The 25,598-nt window shown below is 50.6% G+C and overlaps 1 protein-coding gene across 3 annotated transcripts in view; it reads right to left on the reverse strand.

The window, feature by feature from the left end:
* HIF3A (hypoxia inducible factor 3 subunit alpha) overlaps nucleotides 1–25,598 on the reverse strand; it is a 63,048-nt gene that overhangs the window by 26,600 nt on the left and 10,850 nt on the right. For 2 of the 3 annotated variants that reach the window (XM_077932285.1, XM_077932286.1), the window contains exons 2-4: nucleotides 7,869–8,059; nucleotides 4,005–4,150; nucleotides 1,013–1,097 (exon numbers count right to left, since the gene is read on the reverse strand). In XM_077932285.1, coding sequence (XP_077788411.1) covers nucleotides 1,013–1,097; nucleotides 4,005–4,150; nucleotides 7,869–8,059 — 422 coding nt within the window. Of the gene's footprint in view, nucleotides 1–1,012; nucleotides 1,098–4,004; nucleotides 4,151–7,868; nucleotides 8,060–13,120; nucleotides 13,258–25,598 lie in introns of those variants that run through there. The other variant, XM_028742136.2, reaches the window with a different exon arrangement.

Genomic DNA, 25,598 nt, shown 5'->3' on the forward strand with positions numbered 1-25,598 from the left:
TTTTAGGATAGCATAGGGAGGGAGGGAGCAGCGTACACTGCCCCAAGCTGGTGGGTGACCTCGGGCAAGTCGCAATCTCTCAACCTGACCCTCGCAGGGCCCTTGTGAGGATATTCCATTCCATTGCATTCCACCCTATTTTTTGTTGTTTCTCACCACCAAAAGCCACACATTCCATGCCCGCTGCGAGGGTGCGCACCAAGCAGTTTTTCAGGCCTCCCCAACTCTGTTAAAGTTCACCCTCCACCCATTTCTTTAAAAAGCGTTTTTGTACAGTGGTACCTCTGGATGCGAACAGGATCCGTTCCGGAGCCCTGTTCGCATCCTGAGTAGAGCGTAACACGTGACTGCGCGTCTGCGGGTCACGTTTCGCCGCTTCCGCGCATGACGCCATTTTGAGCTTCTGTGCATGCGGCGAAACCTGGAAGTAACGCGTTCCATTACTTCCGGGTCGCTGCGGAGCGTAACCTGAAAACGCTCAACCTGAAGTATATCTAACCTGAGGTATGACTGTACTTCTGTTACTCCTGCGAGTCTGCCGACACCTCCCTGGTTGTTTTCATGACAGTGAGAGAGTAAGGCCACCTCTGCAACATACATTTTTAAAGTCCTGTGCTACCACTTTAAACAGACATGGCTTCTCCCGAAGAACCCTGGGAGTTGTAGTTTGTTTTGGGTGCTGAGAGTCATTAGGAGACTTAATTCTCCTTTGGGAACTACAGTTCCCATAGTTCCCCGGGAAGAGGGGTTGACTGTTAAGCCACTCTGGGAACTGTAACACTGGAAGGAGCCCCCTAACAGCTCCCCTTAACAAACCACACTTCCCAGAATCCTTTGGGGGAAGCCACAATTGCTTAAAGCGGCAATGTTCCTGCTTCAAACGCACAGTGTATTAGCACACCACGAGGAGTCTGTGAGATAAAGACGCTCTGTTTGTGTGTGGGTCATGGGGAGGAACATTTCTCAAGGCCCAGCGGGCATGCATGCGAGAGGATGGGGGAGAGGCACTCACCCTGCCTTGGGCTCAATACATCTTGCAGTTCTTCTTGATCACAGGGATGAATGAAGTCAAAGACGCTGTGACCAATGAGCTCCAACTAGCGGAAGGAAAGAGAATTGGGGACATCAGAAAGCAACGCACGGGGCGGGGGGAGGTTGGAGCCAGCACACTGCCTCCGCTAAGCCTAGCGGGACACCATATGGTAGGAGCGCATGCAAAGGAGCCGAGATCTGCTAGAAAGCAGCCAGTTGGTCTGGGCTCTTCTGGAGCCAGCCAATCAGAAATCCCACCCCCTTCCTGTGTTCCCTTTCACTCTCCCACGTACGCCAGCAATTCAATAAAGCCGCATCACATATCGCGAAGGGCACATTTTCCCGAACGCCTCTGTTTTGCTTTTAGGTTGCTTTCGAGTCTCGAGCAAAAACTTCTGCAGCCGTTTCAGAGCAGGCGCTTTGCAGGAGAAAACCACCGGCCTCGGTGCAACCAGCACCGTCAGAGGGGAAGGCGAATTTTGCCCCTGTCAAGAATTCTGGTTGCTTGGGAATAAAGAACCGCATTGGTTCAACTTGGTTTTCAGCAACTTGAGGGCATTCCGTTTCCAAAAAGAGGAAAGTTAAAGGGGGGGGGGAACCCCAGCATGTTTTGAAAATATATTTTGGAGCAAATGTTAAGAATTCTCTCTCAGGATTAAGAAGAAAAGCAAGATTTTGGAAGTGAAAACTGGAAAATGCTATTTCCTAGCAGCCCTGTCCTGAGGGCAAGATCTCCACTCCCAAAATCACAGGGCTGAGTGAAACGTCAAAGGCATCATCACGCTGTAACTACTCCAGTAAAATAAAACAATCCATTCAGCAATCAATCTGCCAAAGGGGATTTTTTTTCCGCCTTAGAAAATACCCAGAGGAATGCCGACACTGAGTGCGATTCAGCAAGCATGAAAGAAAAGCGTTGTCCTTAATTTTCCAGTGCACACAAAATAAAGACAATATAAAGCCTTTGTTTCCGGACTGCCAAGTTGCACAAGTAATTTCAAAGTGCATAGCAACCACTTCCACAATGAACGGTCTCTTTCAAAAGGTCACAGGCTCTCGCCCCAAACACTGATCTTCATCGGGCTGCCCTGTTAACATTCTGGGCTGCTCTCTCCCTGACCAGGCCCACCCACAGCCCTTTGCCCTCAGGGTCTTGGTTAGGAAGCAGCTGCCTGAAGAAAAATCTTGGGGTGACCTTATCTTGAAAGTACCGTATTTTTTGCCCTATAGGGCGCACTGGCCCATAGGACGCACCTCATTTGGGGGGGGGGGTGAATAAAAAAAAATTATTCCCCCCCCCCCCAGCCGCGGGGCTGGGGCGGGGGAAGCCCGAGCTTCCCCCGACCCCAGCCCCCAGAACAGGCTGCTATCCGCAAGCCTTGCGAGCCCGCGGGAACTTCCCACCGGGCGCGCAAGGCTTGCGGACACCTGCACGAAGCACGGGGCGTCCTCCGGAGGGCATCTTTGGTTCAGTAGATGCTGTGTCTTCGATGCATGTGGTGAAAGAGAGAGAGATGGCTGCCCTGCCCTGTGCTTTTGTCATTACCTGCACAGGTGAGGCCACACCCACCTCTAGTCACATGCAGAGGAAGTCTGCCCCAGCCCAGAAGGAAACAGGAAGTTTACCTGCTGGCTGGACAAACACCCCTCCCCATGTGTAAACATGTTCACTCTAGGAATGTTGTACTTGACTGCTCTTGTGTTTCACATCCCACACATGAGACACACTTTTTTCCTTTTACAAAGCAAGGGGAAATGTCTGTGTGGCACGCTCCTGAGCAGCTCTTTGGTGGTGGTGTGGAGCTGCGGTGCTCTACCGGCAGCCTCTGCTTCCCCCTGCAGCCCCGGGAAGGTTTGGGAGCAGCGGGCAGGCTGCGCGCAGGTGCCCCGCACTCCTGAGCTGCTCTTTGGGGGTGGGGAGCCGCGCTGCTCTGTTCCTCTTGCTTCACTGAAGAGGCTTTGCGCAGCTACCCCTGAAGCCAGCACAGCAAGAGGGATTGCTGCGCAAGGGATTGCACAGCAAGAGGGATTGCTGCTGGCTTCAGGGATAGCTGCGCAAAGCCTCTTCAGCGACACGGGAGCATTCCTCCTCCCGCTTTGCTGAAGAGGCGCTGCGCTGCTCTGCTGAAACCAGCACAGCCAGAAGGAGAGCTGCGCAGCGCCTCTTGTTGTGATGCCTTAGCCTGATCCTCCCTCCTCCTCCTTCCTCTTCAACAACATTTGATTCAGAATATTTCTTTTCTTGTCTTCCTCCTCTAAAAACTAGGTGCGTCTTATAGAGCGAAAAATATGGTGGATGCCCTGGTGCATCTGTGGCAGCACAACCGGACGCCTTCCTCTGCCCCAGCTGCAACAAAACATGTCTCTCCTGCATCGGTCTCTACAGCCACAGCAGGCGCTGTGATTCTCCAATAGTTTGGCTTCTCCCCCCAAACCGCACTCTTCCTCTGTCTCCCAAGACAGATGTGAACCAACCACCAGTCTCTCTTTCTGCAGAGAGTTGCGGGGAACCCGCTTGTGGCAAATGAATGTGTTTGTGTGTGGTTTAAGTTCAGCTGCCCCCAGAGCCACGCAAGATGTCCCTTCCCCTCCCCAGCGCCCGAAATAAAATTAGCCTCAAGGAAGTTCTTGGCTGTGGGAGAATCGGAGCAGGTTCATCTCCCACCACCAAAAAAGGCCAGGACAGAAAGATGCGACTGGGAACAGAACCAACTGCAAAAAGGTAGGAGTCACACCCACTGCCCTGCCCCATTTCCCACCTGGCCCCATACATTTTTGGCATGTGGTCCCTGGAAGGGAATCTGAGAAATCAAGCTGAGAAAGGCTCCCTGCCCTGGTTAACCTGTCCAGGCAAAATACTTCCTGCCAGTTTTGTGGAACTGCAGAACAGCATCCCCCTGACTTTCGTAGGTCCCCCACCTCATCAACCTGCACAGGTGCCCTCTGGTCCTGGCCAGATGGCAGCGCCTCACCTGACTGAGGCCCAGGTGCTTGTTGACGTTCTCGGAGAGGTAGATCATGTCCCCTTCCTCAGTCAGGACCATGAGGAAGCCATCCAGGGCCTTCAGGTAATACGCGTCCACCTGCTCCTCTGCCTCCACCTCATCTCGCCATTCTCCTGGTTTTAAAGGAAGCAGAAAAGGAGTTGCTTCAGGACAAAGCTCGCTCAGGCACGTGCCATGGCACAGAGACAGGACCCTCAACTCTGGGGCAGCCTAGATGGCACATACACAAGGCATCTTGTTGGAAACAACCAATCTGGAAGTTCAAGGCTCCTGCTGAGAATGCCCCTTTCAAGCCTCCTTGCCACTCGCTCTCTGGAACTTGTGGGGTGATCAAACTGCAGCTTTCTGACCCAAGGAACGTCTTACAATGATCCTGGGCTGCAGTGAGAACTCCTTGGGCCCAGAAATGAAAGACGCTACGAACTTTAAACCTCTGGCTGTGGTACAACATTATGTGGGCATTAGCCACTGCAGAGAAAATAACTCACAAAACCCAGAACATTTCTTACGTGTCGAATTTCGATATGCAGAACTTTCTTCCCTCATCCTAATGTGAAACTTAGTTCCTTTATGTGTTTGGATGCTTTCATTTTTCAACATTATCTGCTCCCTATTTATTCATTCTCTGAACCACCCTGATATCTTGTGATGAAAGGAGGTACATCAATTTAATAAGTGATTTTTTTTTTTGGAAAATACAGTCTATGTACTGCTTCTTTATTTTGTACATTTGATTATGGTTTTTTGATTTTACATTAATAGAAATACACATACACACACTGCACTCCCGGAGCAAGAACAGCATAACAATCAACCCCTCTTCTCAGAGAATTGTAGCTCTAAGACGGCAACAGTGAGGTCTTCCAACAACTCTGAGTGTCCTTATTAAACTACAGCTCCCAGGATTCTTTGGGGGAAGCGATAACTGTTTAAAGTGGAATCAAAGCGCTTTAAATGTATGGTTTGAGTGGGGCCGATATTGCTTTACATCCAAAACTTTCAAAGCAAAATCCTTCAGGAAACATGACACAGTAGGCACAGTACGTATTTTAACACCCAGAAATTGACGAAAGCCACAGCGGAGATCACATGTCAGGGAGGAGTTGTCAATTTAAAAGGCTTTCAATGGATGCTGAAAGGCCAGTACGGTTGGCGCCTGTCTAATTTGTACAGGGAGAGGACTCCATGAAAAAAGGGATGCAATGCTAGGATGTCACAGGGCAGGACTCAGGTATCTTCAGTGACTATCACACCACCTGCCAATGAGTACACAACCTGAACAGGTATCTAGGGAACAAGAAGATCTTTCAAGTAACACAATCCCTGTGTTGTCTAGCACCTTGTATACAAGTACCAAAATTGTTGGGCCGCGGGCACACTGGCAGCCAAGGGAAGCTTTGTCAACAGTCCACCCAGAACTCATTGTAATAATTCAGCCCTGAAGTTATAAACACCTGGACAGATGTACGTTCGTTTGCCTCCAGGAAATACCTGTAGCTACTTTACTATCAGGAAGCTGGCAAAAAGCCCTTCAAGCAGCAAAGGGCAGTGGATCAGCTTGCAACCCAACAAAACTTTTGAAAGGCAGGCTTAGGAACCGTGGAACTTAAGATCAAACACTCTTTCAGTACGCGACAGTGGCTGCTAGAACTCTAATAGCGCAGAATTGGAAGACATCAAAAATCCCAACTATAAACGAGTGGCAATCCAAACTATTTGATTATTTAGAATTGGCAAAAATGACACAGAAAGTAAGAAATCAAAAAGACATAAAGTTTAACAAAGAATGGAATAAATTTACGACATACATGGAAACAGAGGTAAAAAAATCTAAAAATCACAGTAGGTGTGACGTAGCACTTGTGATGTAAAGAGTTTTTTAAGGAAAAGAAACTGCAGATAAAAAATCATATAATATATTCTGAAACCGAGATGAAGGGAAGTCAATTAGTGTTGTGTGTTATTTAGTAAATGTAACCTAATTTGTTGGTATCTTATGTTAGGAGATGTTTTTTCTTTATTATTATTTCTCTTTTTTTATGTATTTCTTTTTTGTGTGTATGTGTTATGTATGTTTCTTTCGTTTGTTTTAATGTTTGATGTAGCAAAACGAATTAAAATCAATAAAAAAAGAGGGGGGGGAAGGAACCGTGGAACTTAGTACAGATAACAAAAATGGATAATCGCAGCTCCACACAGCCCAGCCACTAGGATGCTTCTGGACAGGGAAAGCCTGGCTTCTATGCTCTGGTAACCTCTAGGTTAGATTACTGCAATGTACGTAGGGCTGCCTCTGAAGACGGTTCGGAAACTTGAGCTGGTGCAGGTTGCTCATAGGGTCAAGGCAATTTGAGCATATTACACCGATCCTGGCCTGACTGCACCGGCTGCCAATTAGTTTCTGGGCCCAATTCAATGTGCTGGTTTTGGCCTATAAAGCCTTAAACGACTTAGGAGCGCAATACCTCAAAGTCCTCTTTCCATATGAACCTCCCCAGACCCTGAGATCATCACTGAAGGTCCTTACTTGTGTCCTTCCCCCACGAGAGGTCCGGAGGGCAGCAACAAGAGAACGGGGCCTTTTCGGTGGTGGCTCCCTGTTTGTGGAGTGCTCTCCCCAGGAAGGCTCGCCTGGCACCTTCATTAGATACCTTTAGGCGCCAAGTGAAAACATTCATCTTCAACCAAGCCTTTGGCTGATTAACATCCTATACCCTTTTAAATGTGTTTGAGGGAAGCGGGGGGAGGTTATTGTTTCGTTTTGTCCTTGTTTTTATTATGTACTTTGTATTCTTTTATCTTGTATTTTAATTTTGCGAATCACCCTGAGATCTATGAATGAAGGGTGGTACACAAATTTTAATAATCATAATAATCTATTTTTGCACCCTGCCCATCTGACTAGGTTGCCCTCGCCACTCTGGGCAGCTTCCAACAGAATATACAAAAACACAACAGAACATCACACATTAACAGCTTCCTGATACAGGGCTGCATTCAGATGTCTACAGAAGGTCAAATAATTATTTATTTCCTTGACATCTGATGGGATGGTGCCACTACCAAGAAGGCCCTCAAGCCTGGTTCCCTGTAACATCACTTCTTGCACTAAGGGGACCACCAGAAGGCCCTCGGAGCTGGACCTCACTGCTTTCAGATGGCCAAACCACTAGGCATCCTTGCCCCACTCCTCAATTTCAAAACCAGCACCAGAGCTAGCCCAGGTTTCTTCCTCAGTGACACACAAGTCCCGAGATCAGAACAGCCCGTCGCATTTCCAAGCTGCCACAAACAGGACTAGAAACTTGCTTTTTTTGAGCTTCAAAGGAAGGCGGGGAGTCTCGGGTTCAAGGCTGCTGCCGGTTTGGTCCAACAGCCGTCCTTTTGTCGGGCATCCGCGGGCAAGCGCTCCTCCCCATCGGACAATGCCTGTCCACTGAGCATCCCTCTGCGGCAGCCGCTACACGGGTCTACCAGTGGGAGCGGAAAGGAGGAGGAGATTCTAGAAGTCGCTTAGTAACGGGGTCCATGGGGGGCGATAACATAAATGTGGAGGAGGCTCTAAGGGACAGGTGGCAACGCTTTTGATCTCCCGCCTACCACTTTTCCCCACCTGTTTGGGGTTCTAGCTAGCATTCGCTTGGCTGCGGCTCAGATGTTGAGTCCCAGCATTGAGGCAGAACACGGCGCACTGAGACAGCTCGTAGCATGATCCAGAACCCCCTCGAGGAGCCAGGGGGCTCAGGACTGCCAGCAGAGCAAGATTGGGGCATTGGGGGGTGGGGGGGTGCAAGGAAGAGGGGAACCCCGAGAGAACGTGGCGGCCCTCACCCGAATTCAGTAGCTTGTGCATCCGCAGGTAACTGATGGTCAGCCGCATGATGGAGGCCTTGTCCAGGTGGGCACTGACCCCCCGGGCGAAGGGCAGGGTGTGCGCCAGCTGGTAGAAAACCTCCGTCTCCTTGCTGCGGCGGCATCGCGCCGCGTCCCTCGATTTCTCCTTCCGGATTTCTGTGGTAGACCTGCAGGGAAAGGAAGGAAGGTCAGAGGTTTGTTTGTTTGTTTGTGTGTTTTTGAGCAAGAGAACTGAGCTCCCTTACCTTTTTAAAATTAAATAACACCGTATTTTTCCGTCTATAAGACACCCCCATGTATAAGATGTATTTTTGGGGACTCAGATTTAAGAAAATGGGGAGGTGTACCCGTGTATAAGATGCCCCCTAATTTTTGACATTATTTTTTAAGGGGGGAAAAACCTGGTCTTATACACGGGAAAATACGGTACTTTCTTTTTTTGTCAGGGTGAGCCAAAAATCCACCTCTATCTGTAACCCATAAAATCGTAGCTATTTCGAATCCAGATCTTTGTTCGCTTGAGTTTATTAATCACATCTTGAATTTAGCCGCTGCCCAAGGGCGGGGGGGCCACTTCAACTGGGCCCACAACAAACACACACACCTTTTTCCCCAGAAAAAGCACTGAAACATCAGGGTAAAGCAACACTTTTGAGGTAGGCCTCCAGGCAGGGCTATTATGGGATATCTGCCTGTGTCATGTTGTTCATGTTAGACAAGGAGGACTGAGGAGACACGAGTTCAAATCTTCGCGCGACCGCAATGGAGCTCCCTAGGTGACTTTAGGCTTGTCAGCCTAGCCTACCTCTCAGGGTTGTTGTGAGGATTGGGGAAAGGAACGACACATGCTAAGCTGAGCTTCTTGGAGGAAAAGCAAGATATCAATGGAATATAGAAAACAAATAAGAAAATTGTCTCAGGACTCCCATTTACAGAAGATGCTATTCTGAGTTCTATTCCCAGGTCAAGGGATGAGGATTTGACCGGTCAAATAACATTTTTGTTATGGATTTATGTTATGAGAAGAGCAGAAGACAATAGTCAACAAGTCTGACAAGTCCGTATAGTAAAAGCTCTGGTTTTCCCAGTAGTGATGTATGGAAGTGAGAGCTGGACCACAAAGAAGGCTGATCGCCGAAGAATGGATGCCTTTGAATTATGGTGCTGGAGGAGACTCTTGAGAGTCCCATGGACTGCAAGAAGATCAAACCTCTCCATTCTTAGGGAAATCAGCCCTGAGTGCTCACTGGAAGGACAGATTGTGAAGCTGAGGCTCCAAGACTTTGGCCACCTCGTGAGAAGAGAAGACTCCCTGGAAAAGACCCTGATGTTGGGAAAGATGGAGGGCCCAAGGAGAAGGGGACGACAGAGGACGAGATGGTGGGACAGTGTTCTCGAAGATACCAGCATGAGTTTGACCAAACTGCGGGAGGCAGTGGAGGACAGAAGTGCCTGGGGTGCTCTGGTCCATGGGGTCACAAAGAGTCGGACACGACTAAACAACTAAACAACAACAACTGACAAGCCACTGACAAAACGAAGGGGGGGGACGTGGACCAGAGATCCTTGTTTCACAAGATAGCCATTAGCTTCTTAAAAAGCACATCTGATTTTATTTCTTTGCACAGGGAGACCTATGTTGTCCTTTCCACCTTCACAACAACCCCGTGAGGTAGGTTAGGCTGAGATTTAGGGACCGGCCACTGTGAGAAGAGGATGCTGCGCTAGAAGGGGCTTTGATCTGAACTTGGAGGTGAGTTCACATATACCAGGGAAAGCTTTGCTGAGATTTGCTGCGGCTTTAGGGAGGAAGGAAGACCTCACTCTTGCCCCTTGCTAACAAAATAACACTCTAAGGAATTCTAAAAGAAAAATCAGGGAAGGGAAAAAAGTTGCCATCTACCAAGTGGCCTTCTTGAAATATCTGACCCATGGTCAAATAATGCATGGCCAAGCTGACAATATTTGGGGAATGCACCAACCCTACCCAGGCCCAATAAACAGAGGAGATCAGCTCTGCAACCTGGGCATTTATACCCAGGGTAACCGACCAAAGGAGGAGGCAACTCTCCCTCCAAAACACCTGACTCCTGCAACTTCACTTACAGAATCATAGAATTGGAGAGTTGGAAGGGACCCTGGGGTCATCTAGTCCAACCCGCTCCAATGCAGAAGAAAAGAAGAAGATAAAAGATTTGATGACCGTTAAAGACACATGCCATGAAATTAAAAGACGCCTGCTTCTTGGGAGAAAAGCAATGACAAACCTAGACAGCATCTTAAAAAGTAGAGACATCGTCTTGCCAACAATGGTCCATATAGTAAAAGCTATGGTTTTCCCAGTAGTGATGTATGGAAGTGAGAGCTGGACCATCAAGAAGGCTGATCGCTGAAGAATTGATGCTTTTGAATTCTGGTGCTGGATGAGACTCTTGAGAGTCCCATGGACTGCAAGAAGATCAAACCTCTCCATTCTGAAGGAAATCAGCTCTGAGTGCTCACTGGAAGGACAGATTCTGAAGCTGAGGCTCCAAGACTTTGGCCACCTCCTGAGAAGAGAAGACTCCCTGGAAAAGACCCTGATGTTGGGAAAGATGGAGGGCACAAGGAGAAGGGGACGACAGAGGACGAGATGGTTGGACAGTGTTCTCGAAGCTACCAGCATGAGTTTGACCAAACTGCGGGAGGCAGTGGAAGACAGGAGGGCCTGGCGTGCTCTGATCCAGGGGGTCACAAAGAGTCAGACACGACTAAACAACAACAACAACAAAGACAGATGCACTCTATTGGAAGAAACAAAAAGGGATAGTTCTCCTGGGAACATGGGTCAGAATATGGGTAGGGGGAGGCGGAGTCTGAAAAGTTAGAGCTCTCCCTGCTTGTGGATAGCTAGCACCTCAAGGGTAAAGGTTCGACAACAGGCGCACGCAACCTTCAAACACAAGATAAAGCAACGCAACCCTGTGATTCGTCACCCACACCAGTGTATGTTTATGGGTGGCACCAACCCACGCAGGCACACCATGTTCCACAACAGCAAAGCCACGGGTTACATGGAACAACACACCCAACATTCACAATCCCATTTATCACACAGGACTTCCCGTTCTTCTCTGAGGAGTTCACTAAGCCGATTTTTATCCTCCCGACAACCTTGCAAGGGAAGCTATGCCATGAGTGACGTTGCTCAAGGCAAGCTTCCTGGCTCAGTAGGAATTTGAGCCTGGGTTTCCCACAGTCCGTTACATCATACTCTAGGCCAGGGGTCTGCAACCTTTAAGACAAAAAGAGCCACTTGGACCCGTTTCCGAAGGAAAAAAACACTGGGAGCCGCAAAACCATTGCGACATTCAAAACAAATATAACACTGCATATATTGTTTCTTACCTTAATGTCCAATCTGACAGCGGGCGGGAAGGTGACGTCGGGACGGTGCGTGACTAACGCACACACCGCCCCCATGCGACGTCACAGCCAGTACAGTGCCCGCCACAGTGGGGAGTGTCGGGGCGCACAATGCGCCTCCTCCCCTCGCTTGTATCCGCCCTGGAGCCGCGGCAAAGGTGTAAAAGAGCCACATGCGCCTCCGGAGCCGCGGGTTGCAGACCCCTGCTCTAGGCCGACTCATGAGGCAGGGAGCTCAAGCTGAGATAGCCTGGATAGCGTGTGGCGCTGAGAACGCCAAGGTTGCAGGTTCGATTCCCAAATGGGACAGCTGCGAATCCCTGCATTGCAGGGGGTTGGACTATATTGCTCTCAAGGGCCCCTCAACTCTACGATTGTATGATTTCCCCATTAGACTTGAAGGCTTGCTTCGATCAAACTTGAATTATTCTAATTATTCGCTGTGGCTTCTGAGGAGAGCCCCCAACAAATGCCCCGTCCTCTGGGTCCGAGCCTCCAAACCAAACAAACACATAGCATACCCTCAGTGCCCGCCAAAATTGCTGCTAATGGCACGTCTAAGGCAATTTTCTTCCTCCAAGCACAACTGTACACACAAACACACAAGCCAAGCAGACACAGGGCCAAGCGCCACCCCTGAGCCTCCTTCAAACCCACAACCCCTACACAACCCATCCCACAACGGAAGCACCCTTAAAATGGGAAGTCTGTGTTCTATGTTGTTGTTTTCGTGGGATTTCCTCACAAAAGAAGATGCATGCAGATTCTGGGGCGTGTGGCGGGCTGGCGAGAGAGGTGGCAAGGCCGCTCTCTCAGAAGCTGAAAAACAGCGACACGCCTTCCTTGGATTCTGATCAACACCTCAAAAAAAGAAGCGTTCACCCCGATATTGAGACCTAGGGCCCACATGCACCTCCAAATTGCACAGTTTCTCATATGACCCAGAATTCCACTTGTCTCGACGTTGCTCACCTGGAAACACACCAATCTAGGCCTCATTGCATTGCACCCCCCCCCCAAAAACCCATTCCCGTCCAGTTCCTATTGGTGTCTGGAATCCTATTCTCTTAACAAACCCCCACAAAGTGCCCCATTTTGTTCCAGCCAGTCATTTTAGTGGGTTTTATTGGAAGTTCTTTCCGGCCCAAAATACACCCTTGCATTGTAGCATCTACCCCAAAGTCTCACAGATCTCCAAGCACCACAGATATCCAGAACCGTATTCCCTGAGCTTGCATGCGGGTGTCAGTGTCCGAAAGCCCAGGCACCCCAAGCTCTGGGCAATGGGAGGTATCCCGGGATCCACATCTCCCCCCCCCCCCAATACCACAAACGCCCCCAAACAGGGAACTGCATAAAACTTATTTGCCCAGGCTGGCTCACACAAAAAAAATCTCACACCATCAAGAAGCTTACAGTTCCTCGGGATATCAAAGAAAGAAACGCCCTTGTAAGCTCCAGGGGGGAAAACCACGCCGTTCAGAGATTCCCAAGGCAAACATTTTTAATTTCGTTTGTTGTTACGATTACGTCCCCACCTTCCTCTTAAAAAACAAACACGCAAAGGCAGGTGGGAGACTGTAGTCCCTGACCCAGAGAACCTCTGCCGTGACCCTGTGGAAACCCACCAAAAGACCCTCCTTGGCCCACGAAGGAGACCCCACACGACACCTGGGAGCCCAGAGATCTTTGAAGAATCCTGCAGAACAAGCCCCAGGGATCTGCGGGAAGCCACAAAGCCACGCCGCTTTGGAGCATGAAAGAACCACACCAGCAGCAGACCACAAAACTCTTCCACCCGAAAAGAGGGATGGGGACCTCACCTGTACCAGCTCCTGTACTTCAGCCTCTTCCGGCGCCGCCGCATCGCCGGGTGACTGGCTCTCGGTTCAGCTCCCTGAGTCGAATAAATCCGGGCTTTGATCTCCCCAGCCTTCTTGCCACCCGTCCCTCCCAGGTCCCATCCAGGGTACAGGCTGTTCCATTCCTGTCCCCTGGCACGGCGCCACTCACTCCCGGGTTGCGCAGAGCAAGCAGCGTTTTGCCGCGAGGGATGAAGGCGAGCGCCTTATCTGTGGCTGCTCTCGGCTTACTCTCCAGCAAGCGGGTTCACCCCGGGGGCCTGGCCACTGGCCAGGTGGGCCAACGGGTCACCAGACAGGGCTGGCAGCAGGCAGGAGGGATGCGGGGAATCCTCATGCGCGGCCACGTGCCTGAGACAAGCATGGGTGCGCATGGGCAAGGGGGGCGTGAACGCAGCGAAGGATCACTGCAGGAACACACCGGCCGGGCGAATGAGAGGGACGAATGCAATACAACTCTCTCCCCCCCCCCCCAAAAAAAATCAACAACCCAAAGAAATGCATTGTGGGGGCGATGTTGCGCCAGAATATGAAATCCCCGGCAGAATTCGCAAGGGAGAGTTCAGATCAGGCAGCGGTTGATTTTTAGAAAGAGGACGAGGAGCCTCTTTTTGGAAATTATACGCTTTGCCTCGGAAGCGGTTCTCGCTGTTCCTGGATATGTGAAACACATACTCCGGTTAGCAGCTGGCATCAGTATTGAAGCCTCATGCCACTTTTTTTTAAATAGTAAAACCTTTTAGGAACATTGGACGCTGCCATCCCATCGAGCTTAGAAATGCTATCTGGCAGCAGATCCCTTGGGTCACAGGCCTGAACTCTTCGACTTGGGAGATGCCAGGAATTGAACCCAAGACCCTTTGCTGCACCACAGAGCTATGGCATTTCGCCAAAGGAGAGAAACGACTCTTTGGAGAGGGTGATTGAGAGAGAAGGGGCGATTCTTAAAACTCTCCCCCTGCTCTAAATCCTTCCAAGTGACTCGCTCTCTTGCCTGTGACCCAGAATGGAATGTCAGCGTGCTCCAGGGTTAAGGAAGTGTGCATGTGAACAGAGGCACTCGACATATTATAGAGACTTGTTTTCTGGCCCATTATTGGCTCACCTAACTCTGCTGCCAATTTGACGTTCCCACCCACCCCAGTAAGGATTTTCCACTCCACTGATAAAACTGATCCAATTTAATCAGTCCTGCTGACTTGGACCAAAGGTCCGGTCCCCATTTCCCAGAATGCTCAGCGAGATGCTCCATCTGGGAAGCTGACAAGCAGACAGGATGAAGGCCTTTGCCTCCAGCAGTTGTCACTCGGGGAGATGCTGACATTAGCTATCATGGCTAACGGTGATTTATTGGGCAAACTAGTTCTGTAGCCATACCATCAGAGCACCACAGAACTTGGGTTTAGGCACAGAACCTCCGCTTGCTTTCCTGCTTTTCAAAACCAGCAGTTTCTTCTAGATTTCCACGTTTCTCTTTGTCCCTTTCATCCAACAGACCCTCTCATATTTCCATATCCGCTTCCTTCCCCACACCAAACGGTGTTTATCCTTCTTCAAACACAATCACCGAAATGAAAGGAATAGGGCAAAAACTAGGATCAAATAATCTTCACATAAATAACAAGATAGAAAGAAGAAGGGGGGGGTCACATTCCACTCCGTAATATGTGCCTTCCAAGTCTCCAGATGGGCGCCAGATGTTGCTCAGCAAACAGTTACAAGAATCTAGTCCTCAAGGATGCAAAAGGCAGTCTTGGAAGCCCCCCAAATTACCATAGAGTTGTAAAGTTAGAAGAGGGTCATCTTGTCCAACCCCCCGCAATACAGGAATGCCTTAGCCTTGGGAAATTGTTTGGGTATGCATAGTCTCGCCACCCACCCCACTTTTAAATTTATTTGTGACTTAAGGGGGGGGGGACCTATTAATGAAGAAAAGAGAGGTCTGCAAAACCACGGCAAGCAGGTTAGAAGTTGGTCAGAGGGCATCAATATACCCTATACAGCCATCTGCCATAGAAGTGCTTTGCTGTGTGCAATGTGGAACAGAGCCCCTGTTTTGTGAAGGCACCATCCTGGAGGGCGCCAGACCCAAGCGCCCTCCCTGCAGAAGCTCATTCTGCTGCACTACGGCACGGCTCGATAACAGCTGCCTACGCAAAGCTCGCATGCATCTCTGATGCCTTCTGCTCAGATCAAGCATCTCTGACGTCAAACTTCCTTCCTCCACTGAGAATATCTCAGCTCTGCACATGCAGAGCGTTGCCAGCCGGCTACTTTGCACAACAAACCGTTTTTTTTCCTTATTAGCGCAAAATTGGAAAAGTTGGGGGTGGGGTGGAGAGAGACAGAGGTGGGCAGGCAAAAACAACCCCCCCTGCACCCCCAACATCCAGCTCCACAGCACCGTAAGCTTCCCCCAAGGCGCTGCTCATCTGTGCTGGAGCGACCCCGTTCAATCAGGACAGCCAAATCGATTCTGATGAATTTCCAGCAGACCCGTCATTTGGTATTTCCATCGATCCGATCCATGCATATGGATGCCCGGAGACAAGCAACCCAAATGCCAGAGATACTGAACATCTGAAGAGGCTCGTACATTCAATAAGTTAGCTTCTCCCCACGCAGAAACCTTCATCTGAGGACAAATTCACAGAGGAGAGGGATGTCGATGGCTACTAGCCATGACAGTCAAGAGGCAGCAATGCTTCTGATGACTAGTTGCTGGAAAGCTCAAGAGGGGACAGGGATTTTGTGCTCAGATTCTGGTTTCCCCCAGGCATCTGTGGAGATGCTGGACAAGTCACCAGACTCACCCAGCCAACTCTTCTTCTGTTCTTAAGTGGAGACGATATGGACTAGCGCCAATGGATGACCAGTGGTTTGACCAGACACGGCCCGACAGGGCATCACATCTGGACTCTGGGTCGGAATTTACCCTCCCTTAAAGATCAGGTTAGGGACGCGGGTGGCGCTGTGGGTTAAACCACAGAGCCTGGGACTTGCTGATCAGAAGGTCAGTGGTTCGAATCCCCACGACGGGGTGAGCTCCCGTTGCTTGGTCCCTGCTCCTGCCAACCTAGCAGTTCAAAAGCACATCTAAGTGCAAGTAGATAAATAGGTACCGCTCCGGCGGGAAGGTAAACGGCGTTTCCGTGCGCTGCTCTGGTTCGCCAGAAGCGGCTTAGTCATGCTGGCCACATGACCCGGAAGCTGTATGCCGGCTCCCTCGGCCAATAAAGCGAGACGAGCGCCACAACCCCAGAGTCGGCCATGACTGGACCTAATGGTCAGGGGTCCCTTTACCTTTACCTTTAAAGATCAGGTTGGCTTGCAGCCCTAATGGGTGGGCTGTTTTGCCCTGCAGAGACAGAGATTGGCTCACTTCCACCTTGCTTCTGCGCCCTGCGACTGGCACAGCGTAGCAGCAGGCAGGCCAGACTCACTGACCTCTGGACCCCTTCCAAGGCTACGGCCAGCCCGTTTTACAGTACACGGTTCTATTTATATATGTGTGTGTGTGCCCCAGCCACGCTTGCAATTCCGCTTAATAAGCACTGCTCATGCAGTCTTTGGATTTCCAAGGTAAGAGGTTCAAGGGCTCAATTCTGTTCCGTTTTCTGCCCTCCACCCCATTCAGACCCTCTCCGCATGTGCAAGACAAAGGCACTTCAAAACACTGTCACCTCCAGGACTTCCTGCATTCCAGGGCTAAGTTATGGAACTGGGGAACCCCCCCCCCCCAACGAAACAACAGCTCAAATCAACCCTCACAACATGTCCCCACTTCTCAGCTGGCACACTTGGCTTGCTCCTAATCTCCTCCTTTTAAAACATCTCCCCAAATCCCAACTCCTGCAAAATTATCTGGTCAGACTCTGTAGGAAGCCGTCTTATACTCCCAGTCAGACCGCTGGCCCATCTAGATTGGTACTGCCAACACGGACCGGCAGCAGCTCCCCCCCACCCCCAGCAAGGCTCTCTCTGCTGGGGGAGTTCTGCGTGCCAAGCGGATGCCCTGCCACCACTGAGCGCCGGCCCTTCCCACTTAGCCTTGCATAGCCAGCTGCAGGCAGGCCCTCCCCTCAGGCAGGCCCTCCCCTCTCCCCGCCCACCCCCGGCACGGATCCAAGCCCCTTAATCACTGCACTCTCTTCAACAACCCGCCCCCTCCTCCTTCCACCAAGCAGGAATCCTGTTGCACGTGCTCTTGGCAGTGCCTTTAGCTGTTCTGTCCACGTCTGCCCGGGACTTTGTGTACTGTAGACGGGGACCAATGCCAAGTACTCATCATGGCTGCGGGGGGGGGGGGGGTTGGAGAGGAGGGGGGAGGAGAGGAAAGGTTGTGGGTGGGAGGAAAGATGACGCTACTGGAGGAAGAGGAAAAGATCTGCAAGCAGCGCAGCTAGCTTCCCGTAAATCGTCAGCATCACTGCTAAAAACAGGGGAGCTTTCACCTCTTAAATTTGGGGGTGCACAGCTGTGTATGTAAAATAGGGTGCATGGGGTGTGAGGGGGAGGGTAGTACCTCTGGCGGGGGACACATCATGCTCCTTCTGGGGTAGTTTGTCCACCTTGGGTCCCTATCCTGCACTCAGCTCTCACCTGGGGCTCCTAGAAGCTGTCAGCAGGCGACAGATGCCAAGAATGGCTTCAATTGGCCGGCTAAACCAGGTGAGGGTAGCTAAGGGGTCTCAAACCCTCGTTTGGGTTGGAGACTTCGCCTGCATGCAAAGGCAGGCTCTGGTGGGCTGAGCAGATGAGACCAAGAGGGGGTCCAATGGTCAAGAAGGCGGTTTCTGCACCTGCTGTACAGAGAAGGGGCAAGTGGGGTTCGTCACCTCCTCTACAGCAGGGGTCAGCAACCTTTTTTAGTTGTGGGTCGGTCCACTGTCCCTCAGACCATGTGGGGGGCCGGACTATATATTTTTTTGGCGGGGGGGGGGGGGGATGAACAAATTCCTATGCCCCACAAAATAACCCAGAGATGCATTTTAAATACAGTGGTACCTCAGGATGCGAACGGGATCCATTCCCGAGCCCCGTTCGCATCCTGAATAGAACGTAAGACGCGCCTGCGGGTCGCGTTTTGCCGCTTCTGCGCGTGACGTCATTTTGAGCGTCTGCGCACGCGCGAGCGGTGAAACCCGGAAGTAACGCGCTCCTTTACTTCTGGGTTGCTGTGAAGCGCAACCCGAAAGCGCTCAACGTGAAGCACATTCGACCTGAGGTATGACTGTAAAAGCAGACATTCTACTCATGTAAAAACACCAGGCAGGCCCCACAACTGACCCAGAGACAGTGGCGTAGCGTGGGGGGTGCAGGGGGGGCCGGGCGCAACATCTGGGGTTAGGGCAAATCCACAGGTTAGGGGGCGCAAATCCACGGGTTAGGGGGCGCAAATTACTTGCCTTGCCCCGGGTGCTGACAACCCACGCTACGCCACTGCCCAGAGATGCGTTTTAAATAAAAGCACACATTCTACTCATGTAAAAACATCAGGCAGGCCCCACAACTGACCCAGAGATGCATTTTTAATAAAAGCACACCTTCTACTCATGTAAAAACACCAGGCAGGCCCCACAAATAACCCAGAGATGCATTTTAAATAAAAGGACACATTCTACTCATGTAAAAACATGCTGATTCCCGGACCGTCTGCTGGCTGGATTGAGAAGGCAATTGGGCCGCATCTGGCCCCTGGGCCTTAGGTTGCCTACCCCTGCTCTACAACAACAACGCAACACTTGAGCCAGCAACCAAACTCCTGGAATTGTCTGAAGGCACCATGAGGGTCATACAGACCAACCCCCTGCAAAGCAGGAATACGGGGATCGAACCTGCAACCGTGGGTGTTATCAGCACCGCACACTAACCAACAGTCAGGATGGGAGAGGAATTTGATTTTGTTTGCAGGGAAGGGGGTAGAAGGGGGGGGCAGAAATAAGAGAAGGCTTTTCTGTCAGGCCATTTCCTTCTCCCCCAAACTGAACCAGGAGTGCCTGCAAAGCCAGCCCCCGCCCCGCTCCTCACACCCCCACAAGGGCCTCTTCCCTCTGGGTTGGGTGGGAACGCAATGTTCTTGGCAAGGCACGGGCCTCCCCGCCCCACAGCTTTTCCATCTGGAGTTTGTGTTTGTGTTCATAAGGGAGAGGTGAGCTACCTTTTACCTGAACTAACTTCAGGGCTGGGCAGGGCTGAGCTCGCCGGAGAACAGCATGCCACTCTCGGCTTTCAGAGCCCATCTGCTAGGATTTCCCAGCCTTTGCATTTATTAAAGGGTTATTGACATTCGCAAAACTGCCGCTTTTTATTTCTATTTCGCAGGTCAAAAACTGTGGCCAACAGAGCAAGGACTTGGTCCGGGGCCCACGGAGAAGCTAGAATTTAATCCTAAAACTTGCGGGGCCTTCAGCCAAGCCTCTATGCTCACGCACGAGACCTTATCCCCTTTCGCACTCACAATTGCTTTGTGCAAATTTAGCCGCCCCTTGCTTATTTATTTCACAGCCAGACGGGCCAGGCCGAGGGATGACTACACCCAGGCACCCGGAGTGGCAAAGAGCGCTCTGCCCTGCCATTCGCCAACGCAGGAGGGAATGTGAGAGGGGCTGTGTTTGAAACATGTGGCTTCCCCCAAGGAATTCTGGGAACTGTAGTCTGTAAAGGACGCTTGGGAGTTGGAGCTCCATGGTGGGTAAACTACAATTCCCAGGATGCGTTGGGATGGGGGGAAGTGCTTTAAATGTATGGTGTGTGCACACAGACTGGCTGATTCCATACCATTATCAGCTGATGATACCGTATTTATCGCTCCATAAGACACTCTTTTTTCTTCCTAAAAAGTAAGGGGAAATGTCTATGCGTCTTATGGAGCAAATGCATGGTCCCTAGAGCCGAATTGCCCAGGGGCGAAAAGCAGATCATGCAATGGCGCAAAAATGTGGTTGCAAAGCACGGATAAACATGGATTCTCAGGATTTTTGCATTGGGCTACACCAAACTCACCGTCAAATCACATGTCTGTGGTCACAACGTGAACCACAAAAATCATACATCTGCTTTTTCGTTCTGAATATATATTTTTTCTTGTTTTCCTCCTCTAAAAACTAGTTGTGTCTTATGGTCAGGTGTGTCTTATGGAGCAAAAAATACGGTAAAAGGGGGTGTGTTTTTTTTGGGGGGTCCCCTGTTCAACTGCCCCAGAAGAAAATGGGAGAAAAAGTCCTTTTCAACTATGCTGACAAAGAAATCCTCATTTCAATAGCAATAGTAATCATTTGTATTACAGAAACATGTGAGCCACCCTGAGATCTATGGATAAAGGGCAGTACACAAACAAACAAACAAGCAAACAAACAAAGTCAACGGAATTAACTGTTCATACACACTGAAAACAGCACTAGCATCCCGCAATGCAGCTGAGAGATCGCAAACGTTTGTTGCTTCCTCTCCCTGAACTTTTACATCCCCGGTCATAAGTAACTAAAAACTTGGACTTGAGTTTGCTTATGTCCTCATCCTTCCCAATCCGTTTGTCCTTTTGTGTCGTGTCTTTTCAGATTAAAAACCAGAAGGTAGCGGCTATTATTATTTTTTGGACTGGGGAGCCAGATTTTTTTAAAGTCTCTGAATAAATGATACACACAAACAAGTATTTCCACACACTGGGATTCCTTGAAAGCTAAATGCAGCTACTTCTGAAACACGAGCAGCCATTTATACAGTGGTACCTCAGGTTACATACGCTTCAGGTTACATACGCTTCAGGTTACAGACTCCGCTAACCCAGAAATATTACCTCGGGTTAAGTACTTTGCTTCAGGATGAGAACAGAAATCGTGCTCCGGCAGCAGCAGGAGGCCCCATTAGCTAAAGTGGTACTTCAGGTTAAGAACAGTTTCAGGTTAAGTACGGACTCCAGAACGAATTAAGTACTTAACCTGAGGTACCACTGTACTGCCATCGTCCAGCACCTTCCTTTCCACCTGCAGGCTGAGATGCAACAGGGAAAGCCAACCCTGTTGGGTTACCCGCACAGGTTCCCACGGCACGAGGGGGCCTCTCGCCCACCCGGCGCCATTTCCCCGGCTGTGCAAGAGAATCTTAAGCTCCTGAGACAAGCCGGGAAAGGCCAGGGAACCTCTGGCATTCCTGGGGGGTGGAGAGGCTCTGCGAACTGCCGGCAAGGCAGCCGAACTCCCTTGGCCAGCTTCCACGGCCTGTTCTCTGGCTGAGCCAGCAGTGGAAGCCAAGAACATACACGGCGTGTGAATAAACAGAGGAGGCCGGAACAGGACCCGCTCCCAGCCAAGCCAGATACGGAGCCAAGGCTTAGGACACCCGGCCTCGCAGATTCACCTACTGCCCTACAAAGTGCAAAAATAGAACCCAGGTGTCCGGGCGCTCTGCTGCGACTGCTATGCCCCGCTACCCTCGCACAGTGAGAGGCGGAGTTCAGCGGCTCAGATTCCTTGCTCCTCCTCTCTTCGACCCAAAAAGCCGCAGATGATTCCCATTGAAAAGGAAGCACAAGCCTCAACTCCCCTGGCCGAAACTTAGTACTCTAGCCACTAGGCTCCAAGGCCACCCCGAAGCTGAGAAAATAACCCAGATGCCCAGGGATTCCCCTCCGCTCTGTGCTGAACGGCAACCCCAAATTCTGTACCTGAACAAGGGCAGTTTCATCTCTTTGCGGCACATAAAAACAAGTTTCAGCTAATTCAGGGCAGTTATTTATTTATTGGCCAAGGATTGAAGAGAGACGAGTTTGTATTATTTCCCCTGCAGCTCAGCAAAGAACTCTTCGGGTGACCTTATGCCTCTCCCTCGCAACCTACCTCACTTTGGAGGATCCTTGTGAGGTTAACATTGGGGTGGGGAGCCCTCACGCACCACCCTTGGAGACCAAGTGGGGATAAAGATTCAATTAAAGAACTTTTGCTGCTATCAATGTCCCACAAGGTATCATGCATGTATCTTTCAAAGAGTATATTTGCATTAACCGTAAAACAAACTAATTGCAATTCGCCAAACTGCAAACAACGACATGCAGCATAAAGCAATTGCAAAAGACAAAGCATCAACGATCTTTTTTTATTCCTGCATGGCAGGGGGTTGGACTAGATGACCCTCGGGGCTCCCTTCCATCTTGACGATTCTACAAAAGGGAGTCACAGCCCGTAAACATAATCTGAGAGTTTGTACCTGGATTAACTTCTGCCAGACCCCCTGATCTCCAGCGCAACTTAATGCAATATCGCGTAACTCTCTCTTTCTAACCTTTCTTGCTGCCAGAGCACAAAAGTGCCGTTTTAAGTGTCATAAATCAGTTTGCGGCACACGCAAGAAAAAGGCAAGAAAAAGAAAAAGCCGTAGCAAGCCTGCTTCCAGGAATTAGCAAAATCGATCACTTAAAGGGCAGGTTAACAAGTCATGTGTGATGCTGTCCTGTAGCAGCTATCCAAGACACCCTGAATCTAAGCTCCATAAAGCCTGGATAGCTCCGTTAGTTAGCGTGTGGCGCTGATAACGCCAAGGTTGCAGATCCGATCCCCGTATGGGGCAGCTGCATATCCCTGCATTGGGCTACATCAAGCACAGGAAAACTCGGCCCTCCAGAGGTTTTGGGACTACAACTCCCATGATCCCTAGCTAACAGGACCGGCGGTCAGGGGTGATGGGAATTGTAGTCCCAAAACATTGGGAGGGCCGAGTTTGCCTATGCCTGGGCTAGATGACAGCCAGGGTGCTTTTCAGCTCTAGGATTCTAGGATTTAAGGCAGCAGGCATTGAGCATCTCTCTCTCTGGAGCGGCAGGGAGAGGAGAAAGCAAAGGGGCAGGCGGATCGATCTGCGCCCGCGAGCTGTTTCCAAACAGAGAACGAAAAATAAAACACACACATACACACGGAGGGAGAAAATGCAGCCATTGGGCTGCACCGAGCCTGATAAACAGTGCTATTTGCAGCCTTGCTCAGTTAGCAAAGCTTGGCCGGGCAGCTGCTGTGCACAAGCAGGGCTGACAACCGAGAAGGGGGTCTGCCTGGGTGCCGGGCCACCACCCCCCCCTGTGGAGAGGCACCGCTGCAACGGCAGGCCCAGTCCCCCGGGCACCAGGCGGGCCTTGACTTGACGCGAGCTCCGCCGAGGCCTCTGGGGCCTGCGGCCTTGGCGAGGCCAAGCTGCTCTCTCTCTCTCGGTGCCTCTCCAGCCTCGCCCCCCCCCTCCACCGCTTGGAAAGCAGCCCAGAGGCCCCTCGCTCAGGCCAGGCCTACGTGAGCCGAGCGACGGGCGGGGGCCCGGGCTAGACCAGGAGCAGCCAACCAGCGCCCGGCCTCCTTTCCTGTTTGCCTGCTAATTTCGGCTGGGAACACTGCGCTGCCATTGGGCGCCCGGCTTGAATGCGCAGAGCCCGGGCCTTTTGCCAGATGGGCTGGCGCTGGCAGGGCCGCCCGGCTGCTCTCGTCTCGGGGAGAGCTGGACACAGGGCAAATGGAGGAGCCCCCAAGAAGGAAAAACAACCGTGTGCAATGGGGGAGAGGGGACTGCATGTTCAAAAAAGTCCTCCCCCAAAGCCTCGCGAGGATCTTTCGCAGGCACCTCGAATCCTGCTTGCAACTGTGGAAAAAATAAAATACCACGCCAGATCGCAGGCAGCAAAAGTAACTCGAGCATCGCTGCTTTTTCATTTCGGATTCTGAGAGCACCATGCACGTTTTTAGAAACATAACCGAGGGTGCAGGTTCGGTTTCCTGCACTTAGGGTTAAAATAATAAAAGAGACATTATTCCCTCCCCGCACCCCCCACAATCCTCTTTCAAAAGTAATTTGAAAATTGAGCAAGGCCCATTTTAACACACATGAAACAACAACAACAAAAATGGCTTCGCATGAAATAAGATGTGGCCAAGGACTAAAGGAAAATGGTATTTTTACACCTTATTTGCACACGCAAGCTCGTATTGGAGACATGTTGGTATATATGTTTATTACTCTCTTCTCATCATTCCTGTCAGATATGCAAGTTTGCGCCGGCGTAATCTGCATTGAGTAACCCTGTGGTAACTACCACCTTGGGTAACCCTGTGGTAACTACCACCTTGAGTAACCCTGTGGTAACTACCACCTTGGTTCTGCACTCCTGACCACCAAGCTCGCTCCCCCCCGCCCCCCGCCTTTTGCCTGTAAGCATATAATAATAAAGGGGGTGAATTGGGGGTAATGTACCTATTTATCATGCTTTAATACACATTTGAGCTCAGTAAACTAAGTCATGGTAACCAGTCTGTGTTAATTACCAATCCCTCTGGAGTATGTGCTCAGGGTTGCCAGCTGCACCGTATTTCGCCAGGCCATTTGGCATTTTTGCCTCAGGTTTCGTATAAGGTATTTTACTTAAAATAAAAATAACTTCTTATTTATATGCCGCCCATCTGACTGGGTTGCCCCCAGCCATTCTGGGCAGCTCTCAACAAAAACAGTAAAAACACGATACGACACACTAAAAATGTCCCCAAACAGGGCTGCCTTCGGAGGACTTTTAAAAAACGCGTTAACTGCTTTCCTGTTTATTTAATAACTTTAATTACTTCTTTTAGTTCATTTACATCCCGTCCGCTCCTCCGAGGAGCTCAAAGTGGCATGCAGAGTTCTCCTCACAACAGCCCTGTGAGGTAGATTAAGCCCAAGGTCGCCCAGTGTCTAATGTGGCTGAGCAGAATTTGAACCCTGGTCTCCCAGGTCCTAGTCTGAAGCCCTAACCATTGCTGGATAGGAGCCAGGATTCTAGGGGAGAGAGGGAATCTTTCCCCTTTTAAGCTCATAAAGGTAAAGGTAAAGGGACCCCTGACCATTAGGTCCAGTCGTGACCGACTCTGGGGTTGCGGCGCTCATCTTGCTTTATTGGCCGAGGGAGCCGGCGTACAGCTTCCGGGTCATGTGGCCAGCATGACTAAGCCGCTTCTGGCAAACCAGAGCAGCGCATGGAAACGCCGTTTACCTTCCCACCAGAGTGGTACCTATTTATCTACTTGCACTTTGATGTGCTTTGAACTGCGAGGTTGGCAGGAGCAGGGACCGAGCAACGGGAGCTCACCCCATCACAGGGATTCGAACCGCCGACCTTCTGATCGGCAAGTCCTAGGCTCTGTGGTTTAACCCACAGTGCCACCCGCGTCCCTTTGCCACCCGCATACCCTCCTCCAAACAGGGCAGGGACCCAAAAATGTGTGAGGCTCCACTCCTTGACAAGTCAAACCCCACCAACTTAACCAGGCATTTGTAAAATCACGCGTTGGAAGCACCCGGTGGGTCTTGGAGGGCAGCGAAGGTGCAAGAATAATTCCCCCCTCCATTTTCAATGAGAGAAAACCAACTGGCCAAAAATCATGTGTTTGGGGTAGGTGGGCCTGCATTTATTTCCCTCTTGGCGAGAATCGGG

This window comes from Podarcis muralis, chromosome 7 (assembly GCF_964188315.1).
Source record: "Podarcis muralis chromosome 7, rPodMur119.hap1.1, whole genome shotgun sequence".
Classification (NCBI taxonomy): domain Eukaryota; kingdom Metazoa; phylum Chordata; class Lepidosauria; order Squamata; family Lacertidae; genus Podarcis; species Podarcis muralis.